The sequence below is a fragment of the Pseudophryne corroboree genome, chromosome 3 (assembly GCF_028390025.1).
Source record: "Pseudophryne corroboree isolate aPseCor3 chromosome 3, aPseCor3.hap2, whole genome shotgun sequence".
In the NCBI taxonomy this organism is placed as follows: Eukaryota; Metazoa; Chordata; class Amphibia; order Anura; family Myobatrachidae; genus Pseudophryne; species Pseudophryne corroboree.
The window spans coordinates 455,593,154-455,608,125 of record NC_086446.1 but is presented as its reverse complement, the minus strand read 5'-3'; the positions used below and the strand labels follow the sequence as shown (position 1 = coordinate 455,608,125).

At 46.8% G+C, this 14,972-nt stretch overlaps 1 protein-coding gene across 4 annotated transcripts in view; it reads left to right on the top strand.

Moving 5' to 3' along the window:
* The window catches only part of TMEM94 (transmembrane protein 94), a 182,576-nt gene that overhangs the window by 93,820 nt on the left and 73,784 nt on the right, over positions 1-14,972 (top strand). For 3 of the 4 annotated variants that reach the window (XM_063960629.1, XM_063960630.1, XM_063960628.1), the window contains exons 8-15: positions 4,403-4,505; positions 4,831-4,917; positions 5,825-5,941; positions 6,387-6,443; positions 6,627-6,734; positions 7,614-7,778; positions 7,865-8,044; positions 8,324-8,615. In XM_063960629.1, the coding sequence (XP_063816699.1) occupies positions 4,403-4,505; positions 4,831-4,917; positions 5,825-5,941; positions 6,387-6,443; positions 6,627-6,734; positions 7,614-7,778; positions 7,865-8,044; positions 8,324-8,615 (1,109 nt within the window). The remainder of the gene's footprint in view (positions 1-4,402; positions 4,506-4,830; positions 4,918-5,824; positions 5,942-6,386; positions 6,444-6,626; positions 6,735-7,613; positions 7,779-7,864; positions 8,045-8,323; positions 8,616-14,972) is intronic. The other variant, XM_063960631.1, reaches the window with a different exon arrangement.

Here is a 14,972-nt window from a genome sequence, read left to right as displayed (position 1 = left end):
TTCTGTCTCCAGAAAAAGTCCTGAAACTTCAAGACAGGGTAAGATGCTTCCTTTGTCGCCCCAGAGTGTCGATACACTCTGCAAAGCGAATACTTGGCCTGATGGTGTCGGCATTCGACATGGTAGAGTATGCTCAATTTCATTCTCTCCCTCTGCAGGGGTTAATCCCTTCCAAGTGGGACGGCCTACCTCATCGGATCAGATCTCACATGATCACTTTGACTCCGGAGGTTCGTCTGTTGCTGACCTGGTGGCTACAGGACCAGCAATTGAGCAGGGGCTGTCCCTTCTGGATCCCCGACTGGTTCCTGCTGACAACGGACACCAGTCTGAGGGGATGAGGTGCGGTGTTGGAGCAACACTCTTTTCAGGTTCGCTGGACCAAGGAGGAGTCACTCCTCCCAATAAACATTCTGGAGTTGCGGGCAATGGGGGTAATTCCAAGTTGATCGCAGCAGGAAATTTTTTAGCAGTTGGGCAAAACCATGTGCACTGCAGGGGGGGGGGGGCAGATATAACATTTGCAAAGAGAGTTAGATTTGGGTGTGGTGTGTTCAATCTGCAATCTAAATTGCAGTGTAAAAGTAAAGCAGCCAGTATTTACCCTGCACAGAAAGAAAATAACCCACCCAAATCTAACTCTCTCTGCAAATGTTATATCTGCCCCCCTGCAGTGCACATGGTTTTGCCCAGCTGCTAAAAAATTTCCTGCTGCGATCAACTTGGAATTACCCCCAATGTTCAATGCATTGACTCTCACCCTGCCTCTGGTACAGAACAGGCCGGTTCAAGTACGGTCAGACAGCGCCACTACGGTGGCATACATAAACCATCAAGGCGGCACTCGAACCGCATGGCTATGATGGAAGTGTCAAAAATCCTCTGTTGTGCGGAGCGCCATCTACCAGCAATATCGGCAGTGTTCATTCCGGGCATCCTAATCTGGGAAGCGGACTTCCTCAGTCACCAGGACGTGCACGCCAGAGAGTGGAGTCTTCATCCAGAAGTCTTTCAACTCATAGTGGACAAATGGGACCTACCAGACGTAGACCTGATTGCGTCTCAACACAATCACAAGGTTCCGGTCTTCGGATCAAGGACCAGGGATCCTCAAGCAGCGTTTGTGGACGCACTGGCAATTCCATGGAGCTTTGTTCCCTCCAGTGTCACTCCTGCCCAGGGTCCTGCTGAAGTTCAAACAAGAAGGAGGATTTCTACTTCTAGTCGCTCCAGCGTGGCACAGATGGCATTGGTTCTCAGACCTGCAGGGTCTATCGACAGAGCGCCCTCTTCTACTTCCTCGGCGCCCAGACCTCCTCGTACAGGGCCCTTGTCTTAATCCGGACCTGGCCAGGCTGGCTTTGACGGCGTGGCTCTTGTAGCATCACTACTGAGAGCCAAAGGATTCTCCGAGGCGGTCATCCAAACTATGTTAAAAGCCCGTAAACTGGCATCTGCTCGGATTTATTACAGGGTCTGTAGTTCTTACTTCACCTGGTGTGTTGATAAGTATAATAATGCATACAGATTCAGAACTTCCAGAATTCTGGCTTTTCTGCAAAGTGGCCTGGACTTTGGGTTGACTTGTCTTGTCTTGTCTGCCTTGTCGGTATGGTTTCAGAGAAAAATTGCGTTTACACCTGACGTTCATACATTCACTCAGGGTGTCTTACGGATTTAGCCTCCCTATGTCCCTCCTGTGGCTCCATGGGATCTGGCTGTTGTCCTGAATGCCCTGCAAGAGTGTCCATTTGAACCTCTTGAGACGATGGACCTTAAATGGCTTACGGCCAAGGTCTTGTTTTTACTGGCTATTGCCTCTGCTAGAAGAGTGTCGGACTTAGGCGCATTGTCCTGTCATCCACCCTTTCTAATATTTCATCGTGGCCGGGCAGTTTTTAGAACTCTCCTAGGTTATTTACCTAAGGTGGTGTCATCTTTTCACCTTAACCAAGAGATTGTGGTTCCAGCCTTTATCTCTTCTGATTTGTCCTCCAAAGAGTGGTCTTTGGATGTGGTATGAGCTTTCCGTATATATGTGGAGAGGACTGCCTCTATCAGGAGGTCAGACTCCCTTTTTGTCTTGTTTGGTTTTCACAAACGTGGCTGGCCTGCGAATAAGCAAACCTTGGCCAGATGGATTAGAATGGTGATTGCACAAGCTTATGCGCAGGCTGGTCTCCCAGCTCCTGCTGCTATTAATGCCCATTCTACTCTGTCTGTTGGAGCTTCTTGAGCGGCCCACCGTGGTGCATCCGCAGAACAATTGTGCAAGGCAGCTACGTGGTTCTCTGTGAACACGTTTATTAGGTTCTATGCCTTTGATACTTCCGCCTCCCAGGATGCTTCCTTTGGACGCTGGGTTCTCATACCCGCTAAGGCGCTTTCCCTCCCTTGAGGAACTGCTTTAGGACATCCCCGATGTTTCCCTGTGGAAACCATTGTAACCTGCTGCAGAAAAGGAGAGTTCTGGTAGACTTAGCATTGTTAACTCTCTTTCTGCGAGGTACATTGGGTTCCACAGGGCGCCCACCTTGACGCACCTAGCTTCTATGGGTTTGTATGGCATTAGCCGCTGGTCCCTTCTCCTGTCGTGAGAATGTGATTCTATGTGACTAGCATCTACCGTCTCTCTTCCCTGCTCCTGCATTGGACTGGTTAACGAAACTGAGCTCACAGTGCCTGGAAGCGGGGTTATAGAGGAGGCCCCAATGCATCCTGTGACAGCCTAAAGCTTTAGCCTTTTGGTGCTTCTGGATCAAGATCCACTCTACACCCCGATGTTTCCCTGTGGAACCCAATGTACCTCGCAGAAAGAGAGTTAACAATGGTAACTCTACCATAACTCTCCTTTTTTTGCCTTAGATTTCTTTCCTTTTTAGGTTTCTTATTGTTTTTTTTTTTGTATTATTGGAAACTTTTAGTAAAAATGCTTGATGTAAAAAAAAAAAAAAAATTACTAGAAGGAAATTATAGTCTGTATCTAGTATACAGTTTTGCCTGTGCTTTCATACTGGGTGTCTGAGAATTTGACCCGATTCATGCTTGTGTGGAATTGCACAGCCACAAGTAAGCGGCTATGCAATTCAGTCTAATTAAAATTCTAAATGCAGCAGAAGGTGCCTGTAGGAGATAGACGTCCCCTGTTAGCAGGGTGGCACTCAATATACTGGCTGTCGGGATCCCGGCACTCAGCATACCGGTGCCGGAATCCTAACCGCCGGGATATCGACAGCTATTCTCCCTCTTGGGGTGTCCACGACACCCCTAGAGGGAGAATAAATAGCGTGGCGTGCAACCATGCACTCGGCGTGGCAAGCTCAGCAAGCCCGCATGGGGCTCTTTTGCGCTTGCCCCGCTGCCGGCATTCCAGCAGTCGGGATCCTGGTGCCAGGATCCCGACAGCCGGCGAGTCATACTACACCTCTGTTAGCATTAGTGAGGATTCAAGTGCTGGACGCAAACCATCGGGTTTGTGTCCAAATATAAATCAGGCCTATTATAAGGTAAATGAGAGGGCAGAGGGATAAATGCCTGCATGAAAAGAAGATAGTGCTTCTGCTGTCAGATTTGTGGAGAAGTAGACCCCGGTGTTAGTAAACGGCGCAGGGAGTCCTGTCCAAAGCAGCATCTGTTAAATGCAGAGAATATAGACAATACCTGTAGGTGGTGCTTGTAGGTGAGCAGATACCAGGCTTCTGTCTGAGTCACTGGTCAGGTGCTGTCAACACTAACCGCTCCTGTCTAGGATATATGTTGCATGTTTCACGCACTCCTATATTCATAATGAGGCAACTAATCAAGACACTAAGGGGTAAATTTACTAAGATTGGAGTTCTATTTAAGATGGGATGTTGCCCATAACAACCAATCAGATTCCAGGTATTATCTTCTAGAAGGTGCTAGATAAATGAGAAGTAGAATCTGATTGGTTGCTATGGGCAACATCCCATCTTAAATGGAACTCCCATCTTAGTAAATTTACCCCTAGGAGTCAGTGACCTCACTGAAGCATAACATCATTCCTAGTAAATTGGTTGGCTGTTTACAGTACTCTTGGATTTTGGTTCAGTGAACTAAATGGCTGCCTCTATTGTGTGTGAGCAAGAGGTGCAATTTAAATACTGCCAACTCATAATATGACCCATGCCCTTGTCCTCAGGAGTGTGTAACGCTATGTTCCCCTTTCTCCTACACTCACTTTTTCATCTCGTCTGCTACTAAGATAGGCTTCGATTTTTGGTCTCATGTCATTCTGTGTCATGAATAAGCAAAGCTAGTTAATGAAGGGATCCAACCGCTGGGATCCCGATAGCCGGGATGTTAACCTCCTACCATAATGAACACGATTGTAAACTCTCCTCACATGCTGTGTCTCTAACTTACTCCCCCTCTCTTCCAGGAGCTGGCTGGACCAGGCCCTCTCTCGTCGAGTGACAGCGCTAGATAATGAGAGATTCACTGTCCAGTCAGTGATACTGATACAGGCTGTCCCTGTTATTATTGTAAGTTATCTGGAATGTGCTTTATAGGTTTACCATGGAAAATTGATTTATTTATGTGTCATGCTTTTGTTTTGAGTTTAGCTTTTGATATTTGTTTGTAATTTGATTTTGTCTATAACAAAAGTGGACTAAAAAGAAATGGTTAATTTTTTCATTTATATATTTACTAACAATTTAGCTGCCTATTTTAAAGATAGATGTACTAATTGTTTTAATAAAACTAATTTACACATGCAAGTGCATATTATTTTTTGCCCCTTTTGAGAAGTACCTCTCTATTATCCAAGCTCTGTATGTTAATTATTTTACTGTTAAAATCTTACAGGCTGCCTTTATCATCACCAACGCCCTGCGTCTCATCTTCCATGCGCCCGGAACGCCTCCGGCCCCCTACGCTTTGCTGCAACTCCAGGTACTGGTTTTATACCACATTATTTATGCCTGTGTAGGCTTTTGTGCATTCAGTTTTGCACCTATTTATGTATGATGTGATCCTGGTGGAATTCTTTGCAAATGTTACTTTTTTATTTATTTGTATATTTTTTAAATGTTATGTTTTGTTTTTTATATAGCCCTATAGTTGACATTATGCCGCAGTTTATATTTCAAGTGTACATTTATTTTAATGGCTAGATAAACTCTTTGCTATGTGGACATCAACAAGATCATGTTAAGTTTGCACCATCAATTACCGACAGTGTAAAGTTGTTATTGTGAAGAGTGAGTAGTTTAGCATTTAAGATGGCACAGATTAAAGAGTTGGAACCCTGACTTCAAACCCAGTGCCAAGACTGGTCCAAAACTCACACTGATGAATATTGCTGTGCCCCAGGCACTAGAATGAAGGAAGTAACCTCAGCTGATCTGAAACACTGTGCTGGAACACTTCAGTATACTGATATGAATATATCATAATAAAGATATTCATGTGCACATCAGACTGCCTATGTTTAAGTCTATAGAAAACTGAAGGCCTGTCTGAGTTTCAGTTGGCTGGTAATAGACAGTTGTGTACACTTAGCTGAGTGGTTCTCAGACGCGGTTCTCATGGCACCCCAACAGTCCAGGTTTTAAGGATATCCATAACTGAGCACAGATGCTTAAATCAAAATGACTGAGGTGCTAATTTATTCACCTGTGCTCAATCATAGTTATCCTTAAAACCTGGATCGTTGGGGTGCCTTGAGGACCGCGTTTGGCAACCACTGACTTAGCTGTATAACGTGTCAGATTTTGTCAAAGATTTGTGGGTTTTACAAGATGTCTTTTCATGTTGGATAAACTTTTTTGTGTAATTTCCTCTCTCTACATGTGCGTAGGTGAATGCAGTGCTGCCAGTGCTTCCTCTTCTTTTCCCTGTCATGTGGATCCTGGTGACTGCTCTGTGTGAAGCACGTGTGCTGGCCCAAATGAACAAGATCTGTCCCACTTCCCTGGTAATTGTCTTTTCATGTAACATAACTGAAAAATGATGGTGCCTAATTAAAATCATTATGCTGTGTACTACAGTTTACTGGAAATACTCCTCGTACTTAAAATAGTTCTGCTTAAAATCACCTGATGAAACCTGAGAAACAGACTTTTACTGCCAGTTGACAGAGAGGTTGTGACCTGACTTTTCTTAGCAACATCTGTAATCAAGGCAACAATCAATGCAGTTCATCTGTCAAATGGCAGCAACCCTGCTTTCAACAGACAAGTACAGGAAAGGTCTTATTTCAAGTAGCAGGAGTTTTTTCAGTGAGCTACACCTCTCAGCATAATGGTTTTAATTAGGCAAAATCATTTCTGACTGTAGTTACTGTTTTACTCTCTTCTTTGCTCTATGTTCCGTGCTGTGTCTTCTCCAGCAATGTTTACAGCTTTATTTTCATTCCCAAGGTGGCTAAGTTTTCTGAGGATACTCTTAGCAGTTATACAGAAGTTGTATCTACCCAGGTCAGTATGCCAGAAAGGAGCAGACGTACAACTGGTGCCGCTCATGATTCTTCTATTTTCTGCCTGTAAAAGAATGCTATATACTCCTTTTTATAGTCTCCTATTTTGTTCTTCCCGCTGTGTTTTTCAAATTTCCTTTTCCACTCTGTATTTTTAAGGGTGACATCCATGTGATCTCTTTAGCAGGAAATATTGGGCTGTGTGTGCTCTCAATTCCTGCGTGTCGTTACGGGAAAATGTGAGACTCTGGCATATACTTCTAGCTTGTTGCATGGCCTGGGATCTGTCACAGTGAGTATGAAAATTACTTAAGTTGGTCACACAGGTGCTGATCCTTCTGTGGCCCAGGCAACAGGGTTACCGTCTAGTTCAATCACGCACTTCGGTGGTCAGATTGTATAAGATCAGCACAGGTGGTGCTGTAGGTTGGAAGACTGGAAATATGATTGCACGTACAGGCCCAAGCCTGATAGCAGATTAATTATTATTAGGCATCCCTCTTGTATTGTGTATTGTCACAGTCCATGTGTCCAACTTGACAAGGACAACAATATTTTAAGATCAAAGGTGCACAGTTTGGAATCCTATATAATAAAAGGCTAACACCACTCCTCACGTCTATGGGTGGGAATTCAAGTGTTTTGTGCACCGGCGAACACTGGATGCCGCTGCCGCCCATTGGAGAAATTCAAGTGTTGTTCCATTCAGGCACGCACAGCTTTTGGTGCTGACATTACTGTTATGTTGATCCGTCATTTTGACTGGCTGGTAACTAGTGATTTAATAATTCCTCCCAGGCTATCTTTAGAAAGGTAACTTTCCTTCCCATTACTCAGCTGCCTTTACTGTTACATCTTCTGATGCTCAGTCTGCCTCCTCCCATCATGAGATGGACCAACTAAGGTGTGAGAGTATAATGATTGATGTCCTATAAGATAGTTAGCCTCCCTATATATAACAGAAACGACCAGACCTCAAGACCCAGCTCTTTGCATTTTGACAATAGAAGTAGGAAGTATGCATATTACAAGATTGGAAATATTTTTATTACCATTAAATTATAAAACAAGACTAGCTACAAAGGTTATGGCATTTTTCACAAATGGAAATTTCTATGTTGTTGTATGATGGATGGTGCATAAGTGAGTTATAACTTACATCTCTTTGCAGGTCATTTGCTGTGTGGATAAGCAAGGTGTTCTCTCCTGGCCCAACCCCAGCCCAGAGACAGTCCTGTTTTTTAGTGGTAGGGTAGACCAGGCCACAGACCGGCATGATGATGTTACCGACCAATTATCTCTACGGTCCTACTGTCAGACTGAGATGGATGATGAGGTGAAGACTCCTGTATTTGTGTGTTCATTTCATTCCTCTGGAGTTGTTACTTCGCCAATGGTTTTCATTTTCATATTTTTCCACAGCCACAGGAGATGGTAGCTCTGTTGGCCGACACTGATGTAGTACAACTGGTGAATGAACAAGAGAGTGTTGAACGTACAAATGACCCTTCTAAGCCTACTGATACACAGAGAAAGCCTCATACCCGGAACAAACATGCCTCAGGGTCTAATGTCAGCTTCAGCCAAGACACTGGAGGACAGGTAGTGTTCTACAGGTCTTATACAATGCCCTTCCTCTATGTCACTTAGTAGAATCACATATCACATACATAATTTGAATGGAACTGTTGATCTGTACCTGTAATCTAATGACTCCTTTCTGCTCATTATGCATAGTGCGTATATTTTCTTTTTGTTTTATTCTTGGGAACACGGGAGTATAGCAAGAGGTGTGAGGAGCCTGTGCTTTAGCTCCTCCCATCTATACCTGGATTGTCTGCAAGTTCAAACTGTACTCGTCTCCTTCCTTCTCCCTTGCAGCTTAGTGAGGTGGATGATTACGTGTGTGACTGCCACCTAGAGATGCTCCGTTTGTCCCAGGACCAACAAAACCCGCAGAGCATTCAGTTTGATGAGTCTAATTGGCCTCTCCATCTCAGCTCCTTGAAACCTTTGGGTCTTAATGTGCTGCTCAACCTCTCTAACCCAGGGGTCACCAACACGCTCTGCTGCTTCTCTGACCATCTGCGACACATTGCACTTCATGAAACACACTGCTCAGTGCTTCCAGGACACATCCCTTTGGGACTCTGGGACTTTTCCAGACTTATTGGTGAGAATTGTTCAACTGTATTAGGATTATTAATATCTATTAATATGTAGCCCCTGCGCAGTCCGCATACATGAAAAAGAATAATGTAAGAAACAAAATCAGGGTATTGACAAACAGACAAAGAGGTAATGGGGCCACTCTTGCAAGTTTACAGATAAGTCGGAGTTTGATATACAGTATGAGGTTAAGTGCCACATATTGCTTATTGGTCAAGCTGGGTTTCATTGGGAAAAGATGCTTGGCGGAGCTATATTTCTCTATCATCCATCTGGGGGACGCTGCGCACTTACACTTGGGTTAGAGTGTGTGAGTATGGAGTTTGGCACAAGCTATGAAAAGAACTAACTCCTCCCCCTCTAACCCCTCCTATCAACCCCCTGTTAACGGGAAGTACTCCTCAGTTTTAGTTTTGTGCCTTGGAGTGAAGGCACACTTTTCTTTGCTCCTAGCTTTTAGTTAGGTTTTATTTCTAATTTTCTCTAACGTCCTAGTGGATGCTGGGAACTCCGTAAGGACCATGGGGAATAGCGGGCTCCGAAGGAGGCTGGGCACTCTAGAAAGATTTATGACTACCTGGTGTGCACTGGCTCCTCCCACTATGACCCTCCTCCAAGCCTCAGTTAGATCTTGTGCCCGGCCGAGGTTGGATGCACACTAGGGGCTCTCCTGAGCCCTTAGAAAGAAAGTATAGATTTAGGTTTTTTATTTTCAGTGAGACCTGCTGGCAACAGGCTCACTGCAGCGAGGGACTAAGGGGAGAAGAAGCGAACTCGCCTGCTTGCAGCCGGATTGGGCTTCTTAGGCTACTGGACACCATTAGCTCCAGAGGGATCGACCGCAGGCCCAGTCCTTGGTGTTCGGTCCCGGAGCCGCGCCGCCGTCCCCCTTACAGAGCCAGAAGCAAGAAGAGGTCCGGAAAAACGGCGGCAGAAGACATCAGTCTTCACCAAGGTAGCGCACAGCACTGCAGCTGTGCGCCATTGCTCCTCATGCACACCACACACTCCGGTCACTGATGGGTGTAGGGCGCTGGGGGGGGGGGGGGGGGGCGCCCTGAGCAGCAATATAAACACCTTGGCTGGCAAAAATACATCTACAGGGCTATATGGTTGTATATTAACCCCTGCCAGATTCCATAAAAATGCGGGAGAAAAGTCCGCGAAAAAGGGGCGGAGCCTATCTCCTCAGCACACTGGCGCCATTTTTCCCTCACAGCTCCGTTGGAGGGAAGCTCCCTGGCTCTCCCCTGCAGTCTACACTACAGAACAGGGTTAAAACAGAGAGGGGGGGCACTAAATTTAGGCGCAGTATAAATTATATAAAAGCAGCTATAGGGGACATAACTCAGTTAGTCCCTGCATTATATAGCGCTCTGGTGTGTGCTGGCATACTCTCACTCTGTCCCCCCAAAGGGCTTTTGTGGGTCCTGTCCTCATTGGAGCATTCCTTGTGTGTGTGCGGTGTGTCGGTACGGCTGTGTCGACATGTTTGATGAGGAGACTTATGTGGAGGCGGAGCAGATGCCGATAAATGAGATGTCGCCCCTGTGGGCCGACACCAGAGTGGATGGATAGGTGGAAGGTATTAACCGACAGTGTCAACTCCTTACATAAAAGGCTGGATGACGTAACAGCTATGGGACAGCCGGCTTCTCAGCCCGCGCCTGCCCAGACGTCTTAAAGGCCATCAACGCTCCCTCAGATGGCAGACACAGATGTCGACACGGAGTCTGACTCCAGTGTCGACGAGGTTGAGACATATACACAATCCACTAGGAACATCCGTTACATGATCCCGGCAATATAAAATGTGTTACACATTTCTGACATTAACCCCTAAAAACAAAGGGTTTTATGTGTGGGGAGAAAAAGCAGGCAGTGTTTTGTTCCCCCATCAAATGAGTGAATGAAGTGTGAAAAAGCGTGGGTTCCCCCGATAAAAAACTGGTAATTTCTAACAAGTTACTGATGGCGTACCCTTTCCCGCCAGAGGATAAGTTACGCTGGGAGATATCCCCTAGGGTGGATAAGGCGCTCACACGTTTGTCAAGGTGGCACTGCCGTCTTAGGATACGGCCACTTTGAAGGTACCTGCTGATAAATAGCAGGAGGCTATCCTGAAGTCTGTAATTACACACTCAGGTACTAGACTGAGACCTGCAGACTGCTGCAGCGTGGTCTGTACCCCTTTCAAACAGGGATACTATTTTGCGAACATAAGACGTCGTCTTATATATGAGGGATGCACAGAGGAATATTTTGCCGGCTGGCATCCTGAATTATTGCAATGTCCATTCTGTCAGGAGGGTATTGGAGACCCGACACTGGACAGGTGATGCTGACTTTAAAAGGCACATAGAGCCTTATAAGGGTGAGGAATTGGTTGGGGATGGTCTCTGGGACCTCGTATCCACAGCAACAGCTGGGATGAAAATATTTTACCTCAGGTTTCCTCACAGCCTAAGAAACGCACTGTATTATCAGGTACAGTCCTTTCGGCTTCAAAAAAGCAGGCGGGTCAAACGAGGGAAGAGGGAAAAAGCTGCACCAGCAGCCAGTCCCCAGAATCAAAATTCTTCCCCTGCTTCCTCTGAGTCCACCGCATGACGCGGGGGCTCCACAGGCGTAACCAGGTACGGTGCGGGGCCGCCTCAAAAATTTCAGCGATCAGTGGGCTCGCTCACAGGTGGATCCCTGGATCCTTCAAGTAGTATCTCAGGGGTACAAGCTGGAAGTCGAGGCGTCTCCCCCCCGCCGTTTACTCAAATCTGCCTTGCCGACAACTCCCTCAGGCAGGGAGGCTGTGCTAGAGGCAATTCACAAGCTGTATTCCCAGCAGGTGATAGTCAAGGCGCCCCTACTTCAACAAGGACGGGGTTACTATTCCACACTGTTTGTGGTACCGAAACCAGCCGGTTCGGTGAGACCCATTTTAAAATGGAAATCCTTGAACACTTACATAACAAAGTTCAAGATGGAATCGCTCAGGGCGGTTATTGCAAGCCTGGACGAGGGGGATTACATGGTATCCCTGGACATCAAGGATGCTTACCTGCATGTCCCTATTTACCTTCCTCACCAGGAGTACCTCAGATTGTGGTACAGGATTGCCATTACCAATTCCAGACACTACCGTTTGGACTGTCCACGGCACCGAGGGTGTTTACCAAGGTAATGGCAGAAATGATGATACTCCTTCAAAAAAGGGAGTTTTTATTTATCCCATACTTGGATGATCTCCTTATAAAGGCAAGGTCCAGGGAGCAGTTACTGGTCGGAGTAGCACTATCTCAGGAGGTGCTACAACAGCATGGCTGGATTCTGAACATTCCAAAGTCACAGCTGGTTCCTTCCACTCGCTTACTGTTCCTGGGGATGATTTTGGACACAGAACAGAAAAAAGTGTTTCTCCCGCAGGAGAAAGCCAAGGAGCTGTCATCTCTAGTCAGAGACCTCCTAAAACCAAAAAGGGTATCGGTGCATCGTTGCACACGAGTCCTGGGAAAAATGGTGGCTTCATACGAAGCAATTCCATTCGGCAGGTTCCATGCGAGGACCTTTTCGTGAGACCTCTTAGATAAGTGGTCGGGATCGCATCTTCAAATGCATCAAATGATAACCCTGTCTCCAAGGACCAGGGTGTCTCTACTGTGGTGGATGCAGGGTGCTCATCTTCTAGAGGGCCGCAGTTTCGGCATACAGGACTGGGTCCTGGTGACCACGGATGCCAGCCTTCAAGGCTGGGGAGCAGTCACACAGGGAAGAAACTTCCAGGGCCTATGGTCAAGTCAGGAGACTTCCCTACATATAAATTCTGGAACTGAGGGCCATTTACAATGCCCTAAGTCAGGCAAGACCCCTGCTTCAAAACCAGCCGGTACTGATACAGTCAGACAACATCACGGCAGTCGCCCATGTGACCCGACAGGGCGGCACAAGAAGCAGGATGGCAATGGCAGAAGCCACAAGGATTCTCCGATGGGCGGAAAATCACGTACTAGCACAAATATTCTGGAACTAAGGGCCATTTACAATGCCCTAAGTCAAGCAAAATCCCTGCTCCTACACCAGCCGGTGCTGATCCAGTCAGACAACATCACGGCAGTCGCCCATGTAAATCGACAGGGAGGCACAAGAAGCAGAATGGCAATGGATGGGCGGAGAATCATGTACTAGCACTGTCAGCAGTGTTCATTCCGGGAGTGGACAACTGGGAAGCAGACTTCCTCAGCAGACACGACCTACACCCGGGAGAGTGGGGACTTCATCCAGAAGTCTTCCTGCTGTTGGTAAACCGTTGGGAAAGGCCACAGGTGGACATGATGGCGTCCCGCCTCAACAAAAATGCTAAAGAGATATTGCGCCAGGTCAAGGGACCCTCAGGCGATAGCTGTGGACGCTCTAGTGACACCGTGGGTGTACCAGTCGGTTTATGTGTTCCCTACTCTGCCTCTCATACCAAAGGTACTGAGAATAATAAGATGGCGAGGAGTAAGAACGATACTCGTGGTTCCGGATTGGCCAAGAAGGGCTTGGTACCCGGAACTTCAGGAAATGATATCAGAGGACCCATGGCCTCTGCCGCTCAGACAGGACCTGCTTCAGCAGGGGCCCTGTCTGTTCCAAGACTTACCGCGGCTGCGTTTGACGGCATGGCGATTGAGCGCCGGATCCTGAAGGAAAAGGGTATTCCGGAAGAAGTCATTCCTGCGCTTATTAAAGCCAGAAAAGATGTTACGGCAAAGCATTATCACCGCATGTGGCGGGAATATGTTGCATGGTGCGAGGCCAAAAAAGGCCCCAACAGAGGAATTTCCACTAGGTCGATTTCTACATTTCCTGCAAGCAGGAGTGAATATGGGCCTAAGTCTAGGCTCCATTAAAGTACAGATCTCGGCTCTGTCGATTTTTTTCCAAAAAGAATTAGCTTCAGTACCTGAAGTTCAGGCATTGTGAAAGGAGTGCTGCATATTCAGCCCCCGTTTGTGCCCCCTGTGGCACCTTGGGATCTCAACGTGGTGTTGAGTTTTCTTAAAATCACATTGGTTTGAGCCACTAAAAACCGTGGATCTAAAATATCTCACGTGGAAAGTGGTCATGTTATTGGCCTTGGCTTCAGCCAGGCGAGTGTCAGAATTGGCGGCTTTATCATGTAAAAGCCCTTATCTGATTTTCCATATGGATAGGGCAGAATTGAGGACTCGTCCCCAATTTCTTCTTAAGGTGGTGTCAGCGTTTCACCTGAACCAGCCTATTGTGGTCTACTAGTGAATTGGAGAACTCCAAGTTGCTAGACGTTGTCAGGGCCCTGAAAATATATGTTTCCAGGTCGGCTGGAGTCAGAAACTCTGACTCGCTGTTTATCCTGTATGCACCCAACAAGCTGGGTGCTCCTGCTTCTAAGCAGTCTATGGCTCGCTGGATTTGTAGTACAATTCAGCTTGCACATTCTGTGGCAGGCATACCACAGCCAAAATCTGTAAATGCCCATTCCACAAGGAAGGTGGGCTCATCTTGGGCGGCTGCCCGAGGGGTCTCGGCTTTACAACTTTGCCGAGCAGCTACTTGGTCAGGGGCAAACACGTTTGCAAAATTCTACAAATTTGATACCCTGGCTGAGGAGGACCTGGAGTTCTCTCATTCGGTGCTGCAGAGTCATCCGCACTCTCCCGCCCGTTTGGGAGCTTTGGTATAATCCCCATGGTCCTTACGGAGTTCCCAGCATCCACTAGGACGTTAGAGAAAATAAGAATTTACTCACCGGTAATTCTATTTCTCGTAGTCCGTAGTGGATGCTGGGCGCCCATCCCAAGTGCGGATTGTCTGCAATACTTGTAAATAGTTATTGTTAACTAAAGGGTTATTGTTGAGCCATCTGTTGAGAGGCTCAGTTGTTTTCATACTGTCAAACTGGATATAGTATCACGAGTTGTACGGTGTGATTGGTGTGGCTGGTAAGAGTCTTACCCGGGATTCTAAATCCTTCCTTATTATGTCTGCTCGTCCGGGCACAGTGTCCTAACTGAGGCTTGGAGGAGGGTCATAGTTGGAGGAGCCAGTGCACACCAGGTAGTCATAAATCTTTCTAGAGTGCCCAGCCTCCTTCGGAGCCCGCTATTCCCCATGGTCCTTACGGAGTTCCCAGCATCCACTACGGACTACGAGAAATAGAATTACCGGTGAGTAAATTCTTATTGTTTTCTTGTTTGGTGTTTAGTCCCTAATGTTGGCGACAAACACATCCAGCTTCTGTGAGCTCTATTTCTCACTCTGCACTGCCTCTGGGGAGTCACTACACCGCTGAGGTCCCTGGGTCTCTCCCTTCCGGCTCACAGAATTCGAGGAGGCACTGGGTCAG